Source organism: Camelina sativa, chromosome 18 (genome assembly GCF_030686135.1).
Source record: "Camelina sativa cultivar CO46 ecotype springtype chromosome 18, ASM3068613v1".
Classification (NCBI taxonomy): Eukaryota; Viridiplantae; Streptophyta; class Magnoliopsida; order Brassicales; family Brassicaceae; genus Camelina; species Camelina sativa.
The window spans coordinates 17093632-17112166 of NC_141897.1; the positions used below are offsets into that span (position 1 = coordinate 17093632).

Genomic DNA, 18535 nt, shown 5'->3' on the forward strand with positions numbered 1-18535 from the left:
GTTTAAATGTCTCTTCCGGTTTAGTTAGCTCATCTTCGTTGTAGATTGAACCTTTTCGATTCCATATGTGCGTGATGTTATCAGGACAGATGATGGGCCATGTCGTGGCCCGAACTCAGCTGATTCTGCCTCGAGGTAACTTCGCCGATTGTATACGGTGTCACGGCGTGAGGGTTTCAACAAAAACCCTAAAAATGGGGTCAAAGCGATCCACTTGCCCTTCCTGCGATAAACCAAGCCAGCTCTGTCTCTGCAAGAAGATGCGAGTTCCGTGCTTCGATACTGAGGTGAGTGTTACTATTCTTCAGCATAGTCTCGAGAGAAACCACGCGCTTAATTCAGCTAGAATCGCTAGATTAGGGCTTAAGAATGTTAGTGTGACCACTGTTTTCGATGTTCATGACGAGGCAGAGTTCGTAATCAGGGTTATTGGATCGGGTTGCAGCAAGATTGACACGAATTGTTCGGATTCTGATTATAGGGTAGAGAATGGAGCTTCTTTAGAACTTGATGGTAGCTCTAAGTTAAGTAGTAGCAGTCTGGAGAAGTTAGAATCTGAGATGAATGTTGTACTTGTTGATCATGGAAGTTTGGGATTTGCTGAAAGTTTGAAGCTTTCTCAACATTCAGGTGAAAGTTCTAGTCGGGATTTAGGGGTTACAGATCAAAAGATAGGTTCTTGTGAAGAGAGTAAATCAGAAGATTTGATAAGAATGTGTATGAAGAAACATGGTGTCATCAGCAATATCACACACTCTTTGATGCTCGAAACCAGTGTAGAGAATCCTAGTTTTGATCATATACTGGCGTCTCCTGTGGCCATGGATGTCTTGGCAAAAGGGTTTGTGGTAACAAAGTTTTCAGAAGGGAAGCGAGAATTCGAGCTCGAGGTTCCTCCTGGATCAGCACTGTTGTTCCCGAGCGAAGAATCGGTGAAGATCAATGATCTTAAAGAGAAAGAAGAAGAGTTGAAGCTAAAGAATCTGATTGTTCTTGATGGGACATGGTCAAAGGCAAGAAGAATATACCTTGAGAATCCATGGCTTAAGATTTTATGTTGCCATGTGAAACTGGAGATCGAAGGTACAAGTTTATACAAAGAAGTTCGACGGCAGCCAAGAGCGGGATGTTTGTCGACAATAGAGAGTATTGTATACGCGATGAAGGAGATGGGCGAAGATCCTGAAGGTTTAGATAATATGTTGAATGTTTTTGAATCCATGGTTGAAGATCAAAGAAGATGTAAAGATGAAAACTTTAATAAGATCATCTGAGAAGACTAATCACTTTTATGCTAAAGTTGGTATCAGTTTTTGAAATTTAGTAAAAGAATTGGGTGAAAAATGGAAATATAAGTATTACGGGTATGAAGCAGGAAGCTTTCATAGTTATGGACCAAGATGTAAATTAAGAAATTATACTTGTTCAGTTAAAACTTTTGGTATCTTCAAAACTAAACCCTACGAGAAAGCTCAGAGTGTTTCGTTTTCGAATGTTTTCAGTTCGCAGCAGAAGCTTAACGCTAGTAAAAGAGCCAAAGGATTCGTTTTTGTTACTGTGTAATCTCCGAGCTCGATTTGTATCTACAGATAACTATGATCCACCATTTTCACCTCTCAGAAAACCCACTAAACCTTCTTCAGAGAAGAAGAAGAAGAAGAAGGAAACGAAGCAGGATCAGTCGTCGGAGCTGGTAAATAAAACGAAGATTCCGGTGATTTCAGACCTCCCTTTTGATTTTAGGTATTCGTATTCAGAAACAAACCCGGAAATTGAACCAATTGGATTCCGTGAACCCAAACGGTTTTCTCCGTTCGGACCGGGTCGATTGGACCGGAAATGGACAGGGACTTCCGCATTAGCTTCGCCGGAGATTGATCAGAGCCAATGGGCGGAAGAGAGGGAAAGAGTTCTCGGCGAGCCTTTGACAGATGAGGAAGTTACGGAACTTGTTGAACGGTATCGGCATAATGATTGTTCTCGGCAGATCAATCTCGGTACACTTTTGAATCTTTTTGCCTTAAAACTTTGAATTTAGGTTTCTTGATGAATTGAATCAGTAAGTTAAGAGCTTTCGTGAATGTTATGCAGATTCGCTAATGGTAGAAACTTATTTCTGTTACATCGTTGTGTTGATATTATCACTTGTAAATTTGTGATCTTGGTGAGAATTATGAACCATGTTTCCTCAGTTTAAGAATTAAGCTTTGAAACTTTGAGTAACTTATGTGATTGGTCTCCTCTAAAGCTTTTTCAATCAAACTGGTTTTTTTTGTGGTATCATTGTTAGGGAAAGGTGGTGTGACACACAATATGATAGATGACATTCATAACCATTGGAAGAAAGCTGAGGCAGTGAGGATCAAATGCTTAGGAGTGCCTACTCTTGACATGGACAACATATGTTTCCACCTCGAGGTGAATGTTATTAGATCTCAAGAACACGGCTCTGTTTTCTTCAACTTCTTCTTCTTCTTTCGTTGATCTGATTATAAGAAAGTGCTCGTCCTCAATCTTACTGTTGTTGTGTTTCTTGACAGGAAAAATCTGGTGGAAAGGTTGTATACAGACACATAAACATTCTAGTTTTGTATCGGGGAAGGAATTATGATCCTAAGAATCGTCCCATCATCCCATTCATGTTGTGGAAGCCTTATCCACCGATATACCCAAGACTTGTAAAAAATGTAGCAGATGGGTTGACATTTGAAGAAACCAGAGAGATGAGAAACCGCGGGCTTCATTCTCCTGCCCTAATGAAACTTAGTAAGTAGTTAGTTACATTCGTCGCAAAGTTCTGTTTTTTCCTCAATTTTCATTGGCTTAATGTGTTTGATGCAGCTAGGAATGGTGTCTATGTTAATGTCGTGGGAAGAGTGAGAGAGGAGTTTGAAACAGAAGAGATTGTGAGACTAGATTGCACTCATGTTGGTATGAGTGACTGCAAACGAATCGGTGTGAAGCTAAAGGTATAATATAACTCTGAATGTTTTTTTTTTTACTTAGCCTTGTGAGATTCTTTATGATTAATCTTTAATGTTGTGAACAAAATTGCAGGATTTGGTTCCATGTGTTCCCATATTGTTTAAAGATGAGCAAATCATACTCTGGAGAGGGAAGAGAAGGATTGAAGAAGAGGTTGTTACAAACATTGATCCAGAAGTATGATCATGTCACGTGAACAAATCCAACTGTAGACCAAACCTTCTTCATCGATACAACAAAATCTTAAGCTAGGTTCATATGTCTTAATCAAGAACTAGTCACACACTCACAGATCCAACAAATCTTGGTTGATTTGTATTCAACATCTGCAAAGGTCCAATGAAAAAAAACTATTGTATTTCGGTTAGATTTTAAATATAGACTAACGGACCAGTAAAAAAGGTTCAATTACTCTTTATCGCCGGTTCTGAACCTAACCGCTCAATATTATAAACAACTAATGGGCCGAGATGAAAGTTAAATATTGGGCCTGCAAGAAAAAGCCCACACTATGATACAATTACGACTATAAAGCAAGCGAGACTTTCGGCTTACAAACGTCCTTTCGTTTTCATTTCTCTTCCCCGTAGCGATAGTTAGGTTTTGTTGGTCCGTCGTTAGTGATGCATCAACAACCGTCGAACGCCGCCGGAGCAGGACAACAATCTGGACAGCAGCAGTTGTGGATGATGATGCAACAACAGCAACAGCAGCAGAGGCAGTCGGCGCCGGCACTAGGTCAACAGCAGCAGTACGGAGCTGGATCTCAGAATCCAGAGGTCAAGTCCTTATGGATTGGAGATTTGCAGAAATGGATGGACGAGAGCTACATCATGAGCATCTTCGGTCAATCTGGAGAGGTAATTTTGTTAAAAGTTGTAGTCTTTGGGTTATTATGTAGAAGATTGAAAATTTTTGTTCATCGATTAGTGTAAGCGTAGCAATAGTGATGGCTTGGTGTTTTGGTTTGTGGTTGCAGGCTGTAACAGCTAAAGTCATTCGTAATAAGCTGACCGGACAGTCTGAAGGTTATGGATTCATAGAGTTTGTCAATCGTTCTGTAGCTGAGAGGTATTTGCAAACTTACAATGGTGCTCAAATGCCGAGCAGTGAACAGACGTTTAGGCTCAACTGGGCTCAGGCTGGTGCTGGAGAGAGAAGACAGAGTGAAGGTGCTGACCACACTATCTTCATAGGCGATCTTGGACCTGAAGTCACTGACCAAATGCTCACGGATACGTTTAAGAGTGTGTATGTGTCTATCAAGGGGGCAAAAGTTGTCATGGACAGAACCACTGGAAGGTCCAAGGGATATGGTTTTGTCAGGTTTGGGGACGAAACTGAGCAGATGCGTGCCATGACCGAGATGAATGGTCAATACTGCTCCACCAGGCCTATGCGTATTGGTCCGGCTGCCAATAAGAATCCTCTTCCGATGCAACCAGGTATGTTTTATACATAGGAATTCTGTGCACTGAGTATGTTGAATGGTGATATGAAGATTGTTTGTGTTTTAACCTTCTTTGTTGAGCATTGTAATTGAGTGTCTTTTTTGGTTGATGTATTTCTTTCTGATTAGTCAAGCTTATTCTCTCAGTTGGTGCTGAAGGATTAAGAGAATTTATCTGTTTGTTTCCTTTTAGTTTTCGCCTTTCTACACTTAAAATGGATTCTGATATTGTAAAGCATCCAAACACTTATAAAAATCAGCTCATGTTGTCTTAAAGCAGGAGAACAAGTGGCTCTCTTTGGGGGGAGCCTGGAACTGATTTCAGCCGAAAATGATACCACCTTATTGCGTGGCCTCATTTAGGTCAGTTGGTTATGTTATCAGATTAGTTACATACAAGTGGCTGTTATTAGCCTACAGTTTCAAATTACTTTCCACTTCCTTACTTATCACTTAGAAGTATTTTATTTTGAGGCGCTTACCTTCAAATTAATTCTTTTCATATTCCGTAGCTCATTTTTCCTCTTTAATTTTGAGTCTTACGTTAAAAGTTAATATGTCTTCTCTATTAGACTTTTGCAAGTCTTTTTCTGTCTTTTCATTATAGTTTCCAACTTTTACAAGTTTTTTTTTTGTCTTATTATTAGAATTTTCCTCTCTAGATCTATACTAAACCTTGGCCAAGCCATTGTTCTGCAAGTTGATTACTAGAAGTAGGTGAAGATTTTTGCTCCAGTTATTTGCTTTGGGTGTTGAACTCCCACTGGCACTTACTGTTTGATATCTGTGCTCAGTGATTTGTGTTATCAACTGAATTTAGATTCTCCTTGTCTGTATGTATGTTGTTTGGATTGTTGCTGAAATATTCTTAGGTTTTGATGTGAATGATTTTTGCAAACATTGTTTAAGTGAGTTTGTTGTTCTGCAATATAGTTTCCTTGTAGATATTTCACCATTTTGAGTTTTATTCTATATCAATTGAATTTTTAAGCCTCTCTTGAGTTCACTTATCTTTTTATTTGCAGCTATGTATCAAAACACTCAAGGAGGAAATCCTGGAGATAGCAATCCAAATAACACAACAGTATGTAGTTAGCTTTCTTTTGATTTCCTCCAAAATCTCTAGTTTGATAATTTTGCTAGACTATAAGTCTAATGTGTTCTACTTTTAGGTTTTTGTTGGAGGTCTGGATACTAACGTTACAGACGATGAGTTGAAGTCCATTTTCGGTCAGTTTGGGGAACTAATTCATGTGAAACTACCTCCAGGAAAACGTTGTGGATTCGTTCAATATGCTAACAGGTATACAACATCATATCATCCATTAACTATACAACCCCATTTAGTTCTTTTCCTACATACTTAAACTCTTTGTTATGCTTCAGGGCATCTGCAGAGCATGCACTTTCGGTGTTGCATGGAACACAATTAGGTGGACAAAGCATCCGTCTTTCGTGGGGACGTAGTCCTAACAAGCAGGTTTGTTTGGTACCTCTTTAATCTTACATTCTCAATTTCTCAAATCTCTACTAATAAAACTTGATAGTGATTATGAGCAAAATCGTAACTTATAATCTTTGTTATCGCAGCCTGATCAAGCCCAATGGAACGGTGGTGGATACTATGGAGGATACCCTCCACAGCAACAGGGCGGCTATGAACCTTATGGTTATGCACCTCAACCAACTCAGGATCCTAATGCGTACTATGGTGGTGGTTACTCTGGCTATGGCAACTATCAGCAGCAACGGCAGGTAAATCAACAACACTAAACGAGTTAATATTTTTGTTGAGATTTACCAAATGTGAAAAAGTTCCTTATCATTTTCGTTTTTCCAATGCAGTGAAAGATGAACATCGGCCTTATCTACCAATGTCTTGGAACAAACATGAGTCTTTTTAGGACATAGACTAAGAGTGCCCTTTTTTTATATTTGATGTGAATTTTGTTTTGCAAATGAGTTTGCTATGAACATATTGTTTGCTGAATGTTGAAACTTTATTCTGTTTCTTAAAAATTTTATCCAACAACTATCGGATTACCATTTGCTAGTGTGACGAACCACCTTTATAAATGTGCACTCCAAATTCAATATTACTACCAGAGTAAACAAAAAAAGTCTAATCTAGTATAGTATAAAGCTTATCTCATTACAGTCTAAAGCGATGTCAAGCATATAATATGAGAATTTTATGAAAGCAAGTAAATTATTTTCTTCCCAAAACAGATAAAAAAGGCTAAAATGCAAATCTTTCAAAGTAGACAAACAATAGTGGAAAACAAACCACAAAACTTTTCCACCAAATTGATAAAACTACACAATTACACTCGGTGTACGAAGGAAGAAGCTTTAAAAACAATAGAGAGATCTCATGATTGAGTTATCAATTTGAGTGCTATTTCTTCAAGCTCAGCTACGGAGATAGAATCTGTGTTGATTTTTCCTCCCTCATTCTCTTCATTGTCAAAGACGATTTTCTTGGCTCTTTTGTGTTTTCTTCCTGTTTCTTCTTCTGATGATCCAGAACCATCATGGCCTTCTTCTTCTTCTTCGTCATCTTCTTCATCCTCCTCCATGTCTCCTCTCTTCCTCTTAATCTTCTGTTTCATTCTCTTTTCCCTCCTCTTTTCCCTCTCTATTTTCTTGTCCTCAGCATCTGCTTTCCTCATTTCCGCTCCCACTTTGTTATAGAATTCCTTCCTTTTCTCTGCAAAAATCAAGAACCAATTCCACATACATTGTAAAAAACTGACACATTGGTTGCTAGTTTGTGGGAACAGAATAATAGGGATTTGATGTAACTTAAGGTCCATGTTCCTTTACCTTCATCAAGGGCCATGTCAGTCCCTGTTGCACCAGCTACACTTGCTAAGGGAGCCAACGAATTGCCTTCCTCATCAAGCACAACCCTTGACCCAAATGGTCTGTGTAGATTGATCTTCAGCTTCTTGTTTTTCAAAACCCGAGTTCCTGGCCTGAAAATTCAAAAGGAATAATTTATACACATAAATAACCATGAAAAGAGTGGATCGAATGAATGAGAAAAATAGTTAATGGAATGTGAAAGCCATACATGAGAACTTCTTCCTTGGTTGATTTTTCTACTTCCTTGCCCTCTCCATGTGGCTTGAGAGCAAAATCCTCTTCATCTAAATAATCACCCAGAAGATCTTTTTCTACAACCGGAGGTGCTTCACATTCTTGTGCATTCTCAGGCTCCTCCAGAGCGATAGAATTCTCAAAGACCCCCTTTTTCTTCGTTTTAAGGTTTGTGAATCGGATTTTGGGAGTCATTGGCAGGCCAAGTGAAGCAGAAAAGTTTTCAATCGACAGCTTTGACACATCAAAAATCTCTTTATCTTTTCTTTTGTGGATGGACCTCAGATATGTGATGAAGGCTCTCTGAGCAACACCTTGAAGTTCGGGATGCTTGACTAATAAAGCAGGGAACCGCCAAGAAACCTCTTGCAACTTTTCGGTGTTTGCCTGTGTGAACAATTATTTTAAGTCAAATTCAACATCAGACAGTCGAGACTCATAGAAAATTGAGGTATCTACTAACCTTGATGAGTTTAACAGGCACTCTAGCTTCTTGTAATCTCTCAATCATTTTTTCCTCCGAAGGTGTCAGAAAGAGGAGCGACTTCCCTTGAGTATAGAAACGAGCTGTACGCCCAACTCGGTGAATATAAGAAGCTACGTCTTCAGGACAATCCATCTATAAAATAAATATAATGACATCACACTTCAGCCCGACAAAACAAAATCATAGAATATTGTATATAATTCTGAAATGTGTGGATTCATACCTGAACAACCCAATCCACAACCTTCTCAAAATCAAGTCCTCTAGCAAGAACATCAGTACAGAACAGAACTGACTGTTTGTCAATAAACTCCGAGTACACTCCCATCCTTTTCTCCTGACTCATTTTTCCATGAAGGTTCTTCAAAGGTATTCCAGGTTGGAGCTTGCTGAATGCGTCATAAACAAATTTGACCTGCCCAAAATTAGTGACTCCTTTATCAATCTCAAGATTAGAAAAAAAAAAAAAAAGTAGCAGAATGAAAGTGAACAAAACTATCTCCATGTTGATTATTCAAAGAGGAAGAAAGGTAAAATCATCTAACCTGTTTCTTGGTGGAGAGAAAAACAAGAATCCTGGAATTAAGATGAGTTTTGATGAAGCTCCATAACATGTCTAATTTCTTTTCCACTGGGACAATCATGACAGTCTGCATCAAGCTAGTTGGAGTAGCTGTAGCCGCCTCTTCATGTACACTAATGTACTCAGGATCTCTCAAACTGAGTCTAGCTAGATCCTTGACTTTCTTAGTTTGGGTTGCAGAGAAAAGCAAAGTTTGCCTGTGCTTAGGCAACTGTGAGATTATAGGATCCAACTGCCCCTTAAACGCAGAATCAAGGACACGGTCGGCCTCATCTAAAATCAGAATCTGCAGCAAAAGCGAACATAGATAAAGATAGGGGATGCCCATTTAGTAATGGTTCTACAGTATCCTTAATTTGCAAATTTCCTTGGTGTCAGCATATAATGATTATAGATAGAGTTAACAACACAAGATACCCCTAATATTCTGTAGCTAACATTTCTTTTAAAATAAGGGATAGTGAAAACATGAACAAATAGAGTCAAACAGTACCTGAAGCTGTGAACAATCGAAGTTTGGGGTCTCATCCATGTGCTGAAGAAGCCTACCAGGAGCACATACCAAAATATTAATCTCATTAACTTTCTCCTTCTCAACGTCAACTCCTTCACGCCCACCAATTAAGAGCCCCGCACTGAAGTTATGAAACTTTCCTACTTTATTCAAAACATTGAAAGTTTGAGCTGCCAATTCCCTTGTTGGAGATATAATAATACATCCCACTCCATCTTCAGAACTCCATCTCTCCCTATGTAACTTCTCCAAGATCTACAACACACAAACCCCCCCCCCCCCCCCCATCCATTAACACACACACCAATGCAATAGCAATTAACATTAAGACCATTAAAAAGAACCAAAATTTCAAAATACCCAATGATCAATCTAACGGACATAGTAACAAGAGAGAATTCAATCGAAGCCTCACCGGAATAACAAAAGCCAAAGTTTTGCCCGACCCAGTTCTTGCAGCACCGAGAATATCTCTTCCGCATAAAGCATGAGGTATGGCAGCTCTCTGTACATCAGTCATATCAACGTACTTAGCATCTTTCAACCCTCTTTTCGTCTTATCCGATATCGGCAACTGAGCAAACTTCCTCACGCCTGCGTAACGCGAGAATACGGTGCCGTTTTTGCTGTCTTCGAACTTTCCGATTTTGGCATCTTTAGGAAGAGGACCAAATGAAAGTGGGTTTGATCCTGAATCAGGTTTCTGAGATTCGATCCACTGGTTCAGAAGATTGATCTCCTCGACTTCATTGAGACGCATCTCCTTCTTCATTCCCCTGGTCTTCTTAGGTCTTCCCATCTTTACCAGAGCTCCAGAGAAGTAAAAAAGCTAACGATTTGAGAGAGCTAGAATTTGCGGGGGAGGTAAGAAAAATTAGGGTTTTTAAGATTTGACAGAGAATCACAAGAAGAAGACGTTGTTGCTGTAGCAGCCAATTCAAGGGTTTAACGATGACGAATGTTTTCTTTTTTTCGATTTTTTTATTTAAAAAAAAAACTAATTTAGACCCAATAAGGATTAGTTAAGGCCCAATAACTATATTTTTTTTTTACTGTTCCTAACTTCCAACTGTTTTTAATTCACTTTTATTTTATTTTTTAAGTTATAGTATTAAAAGTTAAATAAGTTTGAGAGCTATGTTAGGGTGCAAATCTCAAAATTAAACATTTTCCGCAATATACATTACAATGATGCGTCTTTGCCTCTTTTATAAAGTTTGTAAGGCTAAAATGGTGAATTTGATATGATCTTAATTTATGCATCAAATTAGTGATTTTATGTTCAAGAGCCATCGCTTAATTATATATGCTTTGATTTTTTGTTTGTTTTGTCCGTAATTACATTATATACAACATAAATTGTGCCACGGAATAATATGCATGAAGAAACCACATAGTTTGTACAAAAATTGATGCCATGTTGCGAAATTAAAGAATTTAGGTGCATTCACTTGTGATATAACATTTCCATTTCTCAATTCAAGGTAAATGACCAAATTTTTTAATTATAATAAGAAAATGAGTTAGCATGTCCATAACTTAACCAAAAATGAATTATCATAAAGAAATTAACAAAAAGGAATTATCTAGATAAAATTTTTATTACCTACAACATTAAATATGACGTTAAAAGAGAATGATATAATAGATTTGGAACTAACAATGCTTATAAAAGAAATTTGACGTATAATTTGAATATTATCATAGCACAAAAATGTGTAATCCACCAAAGGAATTAGAGAAATATGTAATGGAAATTTGAATAAAAGAAAGTCAAACAGTTCTAAAATTATATATCAATAAATCATCTTAAATATATTTGTTTAGGTTGATAGTTATTAATTAACAATAATTATCTCAGAAGATATGATGAAAATGTAATGTTTTACTATTTGTATCTATTAAGTATTTATTATATCATTTAAAAGTTAAGATATATATTTGAGCTTTTTTTTTGTTTACTTTCAAATTATTTAGGGGCTATATTCAATATCACTAAAAAAAACTCATTAAAACAAAAAAAAAAGAAAAAAATATTTAATAATCATGTTTTGCTTTAATATAATTAATTATATACAATTTTTCTCTCGTGTCCATATTTTGCTTTTATTTCTTGAGAGACCTCCAAGATGTGATGATCCACTCTTATATGTGGTGTCCATACTTGTTATAATCCAAACAATTTCTAAAGATCAAATACATAAATTAACAAAACCAAAAATAAAAATCATGCTATAGAGTAGTGTATGATTTTTTTTTTTACTTTTAGCTCTCTTGATATTAGAGATTTTATTCTATGCTTGATGGCTTATCTCGGTTAGTTCTTTATATATAGAAGACTATTTATAATTGTATTTTCATAAAACTTTAATTTATAAACATTTCATGATATAATTATGATTGACCAAGTATGAATCTGAATATAAATAATTGAAACATTTGATATCAAAAGAAGAGTTTTAAAACAACCGAAGAGTTTGAAGTTATCATGTACTTTTCGAAAATCAATAATAATTGGAATGAGTATGAACGTTCTCAAGATATCATCTAAAGTTTTTTTTTTAACAATTTCTATTTTAAGTAAATGTTTAATCTATTTTCCTATTTGTTCCACATCAAACTTGGGGAGAAACAATTTTTTTCTATGATTCCTCAAAAAAAGAAAAAAAAATGTGGAGTCCATGCATCAAGATTTGCAAAACATATTACTCGTAAGTGGTAACAAAAATGAGGAATAAGAAGTAACAACAACACATTTATTTTCCGTAAATATGCAATATTACTAAAACAAAATTCATTTAGGCCAATAACAGTTATATATTTTTCTATTCATTTGTCTCTAACTCATCTCGAATTCATTAAAATCATGATAAATCTGTTGGAGTTTAGTTCGTTGGAGTTGGAAAGAATTGGATTGAGAATTGTTGTTGTTATCCCTCCATTAACTATAAGAACTGAGAAAGTTAGAAAATAACAAAAGAAAATTATCTAAATTTTAAATTTATTTAACCTAAGAAAATTTAGTTGTTGTCAAAAAAAAAATTAGTTAAATATGATTTAAATATTGTTATTTCTTTAATCTTGAATTTGAACTCTTTCTCCAACAAAAATAAAATAATATTAACAAAAATAGGTAAAGTATAAAAGTATAATAAGTAAAATATTATATGTAGTTTTTTTTTTTTGAAAATATGAATAACAAATCTTTTCATAATTTAATATTGATTTTATTAATTTATCATAAATTAAAACTTTGTAAGTTCATAAATTTTTTACTGTCAAATGGATTTTACTGTATTTTTGTTATATTGACCTTCACCATATCAAATGGATTATTGTAACTAGTTTAGGCCCAATAACAGTTAAATGCAATATATACGATACACCGGTGAGGTCTGTGTGGAATTTTTCCGATCAAATTGTGTGAAAAAATTTCGAACGAATAGATTTTGAATTATGGCAATCGCGAGGAAACTGGAAGATGAGATCTCACGCTCTTCTCCTTCTTCGTCATCATCGATGAGCGAAGCTCTGTTAATCTCTACTATGTGCATCATCGGCTTACAAGTCCATGTCCATATCCACGATGGCTCTGTTTTCTCTGGGATTTTCTTCACCATCTCTCTTGACAACCAATTCAGTACGTTTCCTTTTGGGTTTTTGATTTTCCTAATTTGTGTGTTTCGTTTTCTTGAAATCTGTGTTTTTGAATTGATTCGGAATTTGTGTGTTTCGTTTTCTTGAAATCTGTGTTTTTGAATTGATCCCAGAGACTTGATTATTTAGTTTAATTGGTAGTGTGAATCTTAATGTGATTATTCAACTCGATTTGTGTAGTTAGTTATATGTTTAGCATTTTTGGTCTGTTTATGAATTTTTACTGGGTTTGATTCTGTGTGTGTTTTAGGCATTGTTTTGAAGAATGCGAGACTTACTAAGAAGGGAAGAAGCAAATCGAATGTAGCAAGTGGGAAGATTGTGGAGACACTTGTTATTTTGTCTTCCAATATTGTTCAAATTGTTGCAGAGGTTTGTTCTTTAGTTAATTTTACTTCTAGAGAGGTTCGTTTTAAGCTTAGATTGTGTGAATTCTCTTATTGTTTTTTTTTTGTTCATAGGGAGTCTCGCTTTCGTCAAATGTTGCAGGCGAGATTGAGGGTGAAAATGTTGTGTCGGCCGTGGCAGTTTCTTCCGAGTCTCGTTCTTGTATTGCAAATAATAAGTCCGTTAATTCTGGCAATAACAGAAGGGGCACTAATCGTAGAAGGTAACTTAAGTTCATATTCAGAAGAAAAGGTATAGATTAAGGATTATGGATGCATCACCACTTTATGAATCTTTTTTTGCTCTATGAACCCTCTGTCTTTTAGTTTTGTTTTGATTTACTCTATGGCTTTGTAAAGTACCAGATGGAGGATGTTTTAATCTCTTCAATTTTTTGAAACAGAAATTCCGCCAAACTTGATAATCGTTTGGAGACTAAAGCAAGAACCTTGACACCTGGGAAGGTAAATGGAACCGCAGATACCATGAAAGAGCCAGGGAGAAGAGATCAGGTTGGTATTGCACAGGTAGCTTTGTATTGATTGTACTGTGGAATTTATGTGAATAGTTCTCCTCGTGTGGTGGGAACCTATACTAGATGATAGTGAAACCAGCAACCATTTGGTAGAACGTAGAATTATGCACATGGTGTTCGGTTTCTGTAACGGATGACATTTAAGTAGTTGCCTTGTCTAGAGTCACTATTAAGATTCTTGTCAAGTTGTTTACTTTAGCTTTTACAGCCTGACAAGACTCTCTTGATACTTTTTCCATTTTTCTCTTTTGCAGAACAAGCGTCATCCTATCTCTCTGAACCATCAACGGTATGGATCATATTTTGGTATAGAATTAGTGTCCTGTTAAATTTTTTTATCTCCGTCTCAATATTGGCTATATGTAAATAAACTTCTTTGTATGTCTCAATCTTAGCAATCTATCTTTCTGACTACAGTAAACCTCTCTCTGTTTTGTTCTGCACTAGTTACTTTATGTTTGACCACATTTTGGAGTTTTCATATGTTATCTCATTCTTGTATATTCTTTTACTGACAGACAGACTGGAGCCCGCAGTTTGCAGCATAGTAAAGTTCATCAGAAAGAAAACGTTAGTATTTCATCTAAATATATATTCTGTTTTCCAAAATATTGCTCAGCAACTGCTTGCTTATTCATTATTGTATTTCCCTGCTACAGGTTGATGCCAGAAGCTCAAGTATCAACTGTGAGTTCCATTTTTTGGAAGACTTTATATTTTATTTAATTAACCATGATGAATTCGTTTCTGCTTCCTTTTGACAACTAAAATGTTACCTGACATGTCTATCCTCAACTATCTACGTGTTGTAATGACAGTGGACAACACGTCTGAACGTGTAAAACCGACAGAACAAGAGAAAATTATGCCGGACCTTTCTAGTAATGGTTTTCATGATGCTGCAGAAAGGCCTTCATCAACTGAAAATTCACAGAGCGCAACTCCGGATGAAAACTCAGAAATGACTCAGGTTTTGGTGTCATCTACAAATAGGTTACTACCTACGCAGACAACAGACCCTGACAAAAAGGCTAAGGTTATTTAAGAATTCTTATTGATCTCTCACCTTCAGAATATTGCTAGTTGCTACTATATTCTCAAGTTAGTATGGAATGCTCGTTTCTTGGTTGTGCGGTTTGATGACTCATGCATAATTCCATCTTACTTTATTTGTTACTCCTTTTTTGAAATTCAGGAGTTTAAGCTGAATCCGGGAGCAAAGACTTTTTCTCCATCTCTTGCAAAACGTCTCACATCATCAACTCACGCTGGTATGACGCCTGTTGTTGCAAATATGGGTTATGTGCCAAGTAGTACTCCTATGTTACCAGTTCCTGAACCTGGTCGACAAGAAATTGGAATCAGCCCTTTCCTGCATCATGCACCTTCACCTCCCAAGTTTGTTCCATACACCAATTTGGCTCCTGGAAGTACTGGTGGTGGAACTCATTTTCCCCAACATGTAAGTATTCAACCAGAATTGAGTTATCTACTATTTGCTCTCTCTATCTCTTTAAATATAACATGTCTAGAGGGACATATATTCATCTACGACCTTTGTTTAGTGCTAAGTAATTAAATGGCTGTAATACCAATAATCAGATTATGAAACAGTTTCATCTTCATCACACATTAGAGATGATATTGATATAACTCGATTCTAAACAATGGTTTGTTACGTTAAATTCTTCTACTCTCGATTTTGTTCATAACAGGTTATTCACTTGAACCCTTTTTTCTGCAGATGGTTGGGCCTACTATTATTAATAGGGGACAGCCAAATAGATTCACTACTCAGTTCCATCCTGTTCAAGCCACACCAATGCTTGTAAATCTCAATCCTCAGGTTATATTTCATTTACAACACTGTGTTCTCACTTCTGTTATAGAAAAAATGCTTATATGAGGATTGAGTTTTAGTGTATGAGCTTCTGAAGGCTCTTTTCTATTGTATATATTCCAGATGATGGTCGGGAGATCAGGACAGCTTATGTATATGCAACCAATTGCTCAGGTAAGAATTCATATGATTGTTGTTTTGTGAATACAGATAATTACATTAGGGTTATCTGCACACAAGAAACTCAAATCATCTTCTCTTTTATGTTCTTCTAAGGATTTGGTTCAAGGAGCACCACATCACCCACTTCCACCCTCTCGTCCTTTATTTTCTCCACAACAGCTCCAATATCCAAAACATCAAAGTAACACATTCTTTCTCAGTTGAAGTATGGTTTCATGTTAAGACCAAAGAGTTTGTTCTCATTGTAAGAAATCATTTTTTGGCAATACAGGTGTAATCGCAACTGGTCAACCAATGCAGCTATACGCTCCCCAACCATTTGCAGCCAATGGACATCAGCCTTACACAGTCATGCCTACCGATATTCCGGTTATGCAGGCACCTTTTCCGATTAACCGAGCAATGCCAATTCCAGTTCCCAACGGTTTCTATGGCACAAAGTTTCTATAGAAAGTCCTGTTTTTTTCTTCTTTACCTTATTGTTTACCTCCCAGCTCAATAAGGCTATAATAATATAAAAGGTTTTGATCCATAGTTAGAACTTACAAATTAAAGATTCGTCTATTGTTTTGGATTTTTTGTTTTCTCAATGATATACAACTATTAGCTTAAGAAAACTGAAAGAGGAAGTAATGAGCATTTATATGATGAATCACGGTAATTTTGCTGACATCTTTAAGCTAACAATAGTTAGATTCTGTTTTTTCCTATTTCTGATTACAATGAGATTGAATCAGACTTTTTAAACTCTTGCAAGAAGAAGTAATCTTTCAGAAGATCAATGGCCTTGAGAAAAATGGGTCTCTCTCACATTCTCCTGCACAGCCTAAGACAAATCAAACATGAATCACGTAGAGAAACAGAAAAAAGTAAACTTGGGATATGATTATATGTATGGTTTGGTGTAGTACCTGAAGGAGTTCTGTCATCTGGCCTCGTCCGTAACACGGCATGGGTTTCGGCATATGTACTGGATGGACCGGGTGTATCGCCTGCAATGGCTCAATAGACAGAGCTTGCTCATCTGACTCTGGTTCAATGGACTGTGCCGAGTGGTGGACTTGACCTTTATTCATCACATGTGTGAGCAGCGTCTCAAAAGGCTTGCCGTTACTCGCTTGAGACCCCGTCTCGGTCTGCATGGGACTGTGGTGGATCGGGACACGTCCACCACCATTTTGTAGATGATGGGAAGGCTGAAGCACGACAGGAACCAAGAGATTCTTTGGCTGAATCGGAACCAATGCTCTATTCCTAACACCACTACCACGTTTCTCCCTGAATCTAGACTTCCGACCTCGTTTACCTGAGCCGTCATGATGCATCACATCACTGTTCCTTCTTATCATTGGAACATCAGGAGCAACATCGTTATCAACCGATACAGGATCGCAATGACCAGGCTTGAACACCACACCTCTAAGCATGCTATCTGAGTTTCCAACCTTAACCGAAAGCAAGAACCCTGCATCAAACGTCGCCTCAATCACGCCAGTAATCGGTTGTCCAACCATAGCTTCATCATCATCGTGCCTCTGACGAAGCTGAGTCCTGCTTAACCCTGGAGGAGTAACAAGAGGAGACTGCTCGTTAGATTCTAGCCTCAGGTGTTTCCTCGGACGACCTCGTTTCCTTTTCGCCATTAAATCTCCGGAGACAGTGTGGTTGTTCTCCTCATGCCCTTCCTTCTCCATCTCCTTGAGAAGCTTCGATATGTTAAGAAGACCCTCTCAGTGTAATCCCTCTGAGACAATAATAAAAGATACAAAACAAGTGTAAGGATCACAAAAACAACACCAGAGAGATCATCATCACACAAAACTAAAACAATATCAAAAATGTGAAGCTTAAACTGAAACAGCAAACACAAACACTAAACAAAAAAAAACTCTTTCTTTGGGTTTTTCTTAATTTAACATTCACAAATTAAGTGTAAATTATACACATTCCTAACTAAAAACTAGGGATTTAAAAGCAGATAAGATCCAGTAATCGAAACGAACATGCAACCATTTCTAAACCCTTAAATCAGGGACTCCTAATTACAAATCATCTCAAAAAATTTCAAACTCCTAATCTACAACAACACAGACAAGTAACAAAAAACAGCTAATTTTAAAGTAAACCCTAGAATCAAAATCAAAATAAGAAGAACAACACTAAAAACAAAAAATCTCGGATTTCAAAAAGAAAAAAAAATATCGAGTGAAGAAGAAACACAAGACATAGCACAAAGTATTAATATTATTACCCGAAATGAACAAAACAAAGAAACGAAGCAGAGAGACATAAGCTTTGAACTTGTCCGTCAATTTCTGTGTAAAAGAAACGGACAAAGATAAATTTTACAGACATACCTGCGATTTTTCTTCTCCTCTTTCTTCAGTTTTTTTTTTTTTTTTTTTCTAAGTCTTGTGGCAATAACAACGTTAGTCAAACAAGGGAGAGGCTAAATGCGAAAAAGACAAAAAATCACACATTTGAGGGCAACCAAATTAAAAAAAAAAAAACAAAGGCCTAAATTTTAATTACTACAGCAAACCAAAAAGAACTAAAAATATTGTGGATTTGGTGCAAAACCCTCTGTTCTTTATTTTTTTTGGTTTGGGCTTTTTTAAGTTCATAGTTTTTTAGATCTTTGCTAATAAGATACTTCTCCTCTTTTTTTTTTTTTTTCTATAGGTCACGTGACAATCACGTGGAGTCTATTCTATGCTTATCTTAGATCTTCGATGTAATCAATCAATATAATTGTGCTATTCGATGATAATTTTAATAAACTGTTTGATTAGAGACCCATTAAACTAATGCT

The 18535-nt window shown here is 36.5% G+C and overlaps 6 protein-coding genes across 13 annotated transcripts; 4 read left to right on the forward strand and 2 right to left on the reverse strand.

The window, feature by feature from the left end:
• The first annotated feature begins 65 nt into the window (after nucleotides 1-65).
• Nucleotides 66-1319, forward strand: LOC104761507 (uncharacterized). The gene has a single exon (XM_010484596.3). It carries the CDS (start codon nucleotides 66-68, stop codon nucleotides 1272-1274), a length of 1209 nt encoding a protein of 402 aa, XP_010482898.2. The 3' UTR covers nucleotides 1275-1319.
• Nucleotides 1320-1457: 138 nt separating this feature from the next.
• LOC104761506 (CRS2-associated factor 2, mitochondrial-like) lies at nucleotides 1458-3403 on the forward strand. 2 transcript variants are annotated; one of them, XM_087499268.1, is made up of 6 exons: nucleotides 1641-1997; nucleotides 2092-2164; nucleotides 2291-2418; nucleotides 2541-2766; nucleotides 2842-2969; nucleotides 3058-3403. In XM_087499268.1, exons 3-6 carry the CDS (start codon nucleotides 2314-2316, stop codon nucleotides 3166-3168), a joined length of 570 nt encoding a protein of 189 aa, XP_087355394.1. In that variant the 5' UTR covers nucleotides 1641-1997; nucleotides 2092-2164; nucleotides 2291-2313; the 3' UTR covers nucleotides 3169-3403. The 2 variants fall into 2 exon arrangements, with proteins under 2 accessions (XP_010482897.2, XP_087355394.1); XM_010484595.3 differs by lacking the exon at nucleotides 2092-2164 and having other exon boundaries at nucleotides 1458-1997.
• Nucleotides 3404-3471: 68 nt separating this feature from the next.
• On the forward strand, nucleotides 3472-6481 carry LOC104761508 (polyadenylate-binding protein RBP45A). 2 transcript variants are annotated; one of them, XR_015588914.1, is made up of 8 exons: nucleotides 3536-3845; nucleotides 3965-4430; nucleotides 4716-4798; nucleotides 5461-5519; nucleotides 5608-5738; nucleotides 5822-5915; nucleotides 6026-6190; nucleotides 6281-6481. XR_015588914.1 is itself a non-coding variant. In XM_010484597.3 (7 exons), exons 1-7 carry the CDS (start codon nucleotides 3609-3611, stop codon nucleotides 6281-6283), a joined length of 1155 nt encoding a protein of 384 aa, XP_010482899.2. In that variant the 5' UTR covers nucleotides 3472-3608; the 3' UTR covers nucleotides 6284-6481. The 2 variants fall into 2 exon arrangements, 1 of the variants encoding a protein (XP_010482899.2); XM_010484597.3 differs by lacking the exon at nucleotides 4716-4798 and having other exon boundaries at nucleotides 3472-3845.
• A 144-nt stretch (nucleotides 6482-6625) lies between these two features.
• Nucleotides 6626-10108, reverse strand: LOC104761510 (DEAD-box ATP-dependent RNA helicase 32). The gene is made up of 8 exons (XM_010484598.2): nucleotides 9537-10108; nucleotides 9101-9376; nucleotides 8570-8893; nucleotides 8248-8439; nucleotides 8001-8156; nucleotides 7512-7924; nucleotides 7262-7413; nucleotides 6626-7145 (listed from the first exon to the last, which is right to left on the reverse strand). Exons 1-8 carry the CDS (start codon nucleotides 9918-9920, stop codon nucleotides 6808-6810), a joined length of 2235 nt encoding a protein of 744 aa, XP_010482900.1. The 5' UTR covers nucleotides 9921-10108; the 3' UTR covers nucleotides 6626-6807.
• Nucleotides 10109-12395: 2287 nt separating this feature from the next.
• LOC104761511 (uncharacterized) lies at nucleotides 12396-16340 on the forward strand. Of its 3 annotated transcripts, none has more exons than XM_010484599.2 (13): nucleotides 12396-12761; nucleotides 13029-13150; nucleotides 13240-13388; nucleotides 13569-13692; nucleotides 13955-13989; nucleotides 14219-14270; nucleotides 14360-14387; nucleotides 14519-14736; nucleotides 14896-15162; nucleotides 15445-15546; nucleotides 15664-15714; nucleotides 15817-15904; nucleotides 15995-16340. In XM_010484599.2, exons 1-13 carry the CDS (start codon nucleotides 12578-12580, stop codon nucleotides 16171-16173), a joined length of 1599 nt encoding a protein of 532 aa, XP_010482901.1. In that variant the 5' UTR covers nucleotides 12396-12577; the 3' UTR covers nucleotides 16174-16340. The 3 variants fall into 3 exon arrangements, with proteins under 3 accessions (XP_010482901.1, XP_010482902.1, XP_087355399.1); XM_010484600.2 differs by having other exon boundaries at nucleotides 13569-13677; XM_087499273.1 differs by having other exon boundaries at nucleotides 12532-12761; nucleotides 13569-13677; nucleotides 14223-14270.
• Nucleotide 16341: 1 nt separating this feature from the next.
• Nucleotides 16342-18242, reverse strand: LOC104761512 (protein METABOLIC NETWORK MODULATOR 1). Of its 4 annotated transcripts, none has more exons than XM_010484602.3 (3): nucleotides 18081-18242; nucleotides 16635-17467; nucleotides 16342-16549 (listed from the first exon to the last, which is right to left on the reverse strand). In XM_010484602.3, the coding sequence occupies exons 2-3, from the start codon at nucleotides 17415-17417 to the stop codon at nucleotides 16502-16504; spliced, it is 831 nt and encodes a 276-aa protein (XP_010482904.2). In that variant the 5' UTR covers nucleotides 17418-17467; nucleotides 18081-18242; the 3' UTR covers nucleotides 16342-16501. The 4 variants fall into 4 exon arrangements, with proteins under 4 accessions (XP_010482904.2, XP_010482906.2, XP_010482905.2 ...); XM_010484604.3 differs by having other exon boundaries at nucleotides 16342-16540; nucleotides 18081-18217; XM_010484603.3 differs by having other exon boundaries at nucleotides 17975-18107.
• Nucleotides 18243-18535: the final 293 nt, after the last annotated feature.

Coding starts and splice junctions, on each gene's coding strand:
- LOC104761506 (XM_010484595.3), top strand. CDS start 1,493: ATGTTTTCAGTTCGCAGCAGAAGCTTAACGCTAGTAAAAGAGCCAAAG. Junction 1,998..2,290: donor TTCTCGGCAGATCAATCTCG/GTACACTTTTGA, acceptor TATCATTGTTAG/GGAAAGGTGGTGTGACACAC. Junction 2,767..2,841: donor TCCTGCCCTAATGAAACTTA/GTAAGTAGTTAG, acceptor TGTTTGATGCAG/CTAGGAATGGTGTCTATGTT.
- LOC104761510 (XM_010484598.2), bottom strand. CDS start 9,920: ATGGGAAGACCTAAGAAGACCAGGGGAATGAAGAAGGAGATGCGTCTC. Junction 7,925..8,000: donor TGCCTGTTAAACTCATCAAG/GTTAGTAGATAC, acceptor TTGTTCACACAG/GCAAACACCGAAAAGTTGCA. Junction 7,146..7,261: donor TGACATGGCCCTTGATGAAG/GTAAAGGAACAT, acceptor TGATTTTTGCAG/AGAAAAGGAAGGAATTCTAT.
- LOC104761507 (XM_010484596.3), top strand. CDS start 66: ATGTGCGTGATGTTATCAGGACAGATGATGGGCCATGTCGTGGCCCGA.
- LOC104761508 (XM_010484597.3), top strand. CDS start 3,609: ATGCATCAACAACCGTCGAACGCCGCCGGAGCAGGACAACAATCTGGA. Junction 4,431..5,460: donor TCCTCTTCCGATGCAACCAG/GTATGTTTTATA, acceptor TTTTATTTGCAG/CTATGTATCAAAACACTCAA. Junction 5,520..5,607: donor GCAATCCAAATAACACAACA/GTATGTAGTTAG, acceptor TTCTACTTTTAG/GTTTTTGTTGGAGGTCTGGA.
- LOC104761512 (XM_010484602.3), bottom strand. CDS start 17,417: ATGGAGAAGGAAGGGCATGAGGAGAACAACCACACTGTCTCCGGAGAT. Junction 16,550..16,634: donor AGATGACAGAACTCCTTCAG/GTACTACACCAA, acceptor GATTTGTCTTAG/GCTGTGCAGGAGAATGTGAG.
- LOC104761511 (XM_010484599.2), top strand. CDS start 12,578: ATGGCAATCGCGAGGAAACTGGAAGATGAGATCTCACGCTCTTCTCCT. Junction 13,693..13,954: donor ATCAGGTTGGTATTGCACAG/GTAGCTTTGTAT, acceptor TCTCTTTTGCAG/AACAAGCGTCATCCTATCTC. Junction 15,547..15,663: donor TTGTAAATCTCAATCCTCAG/GTTATATTTCAT, acceptor TATATATTCCAG/ATGATGGTCGGGAGATCAGG.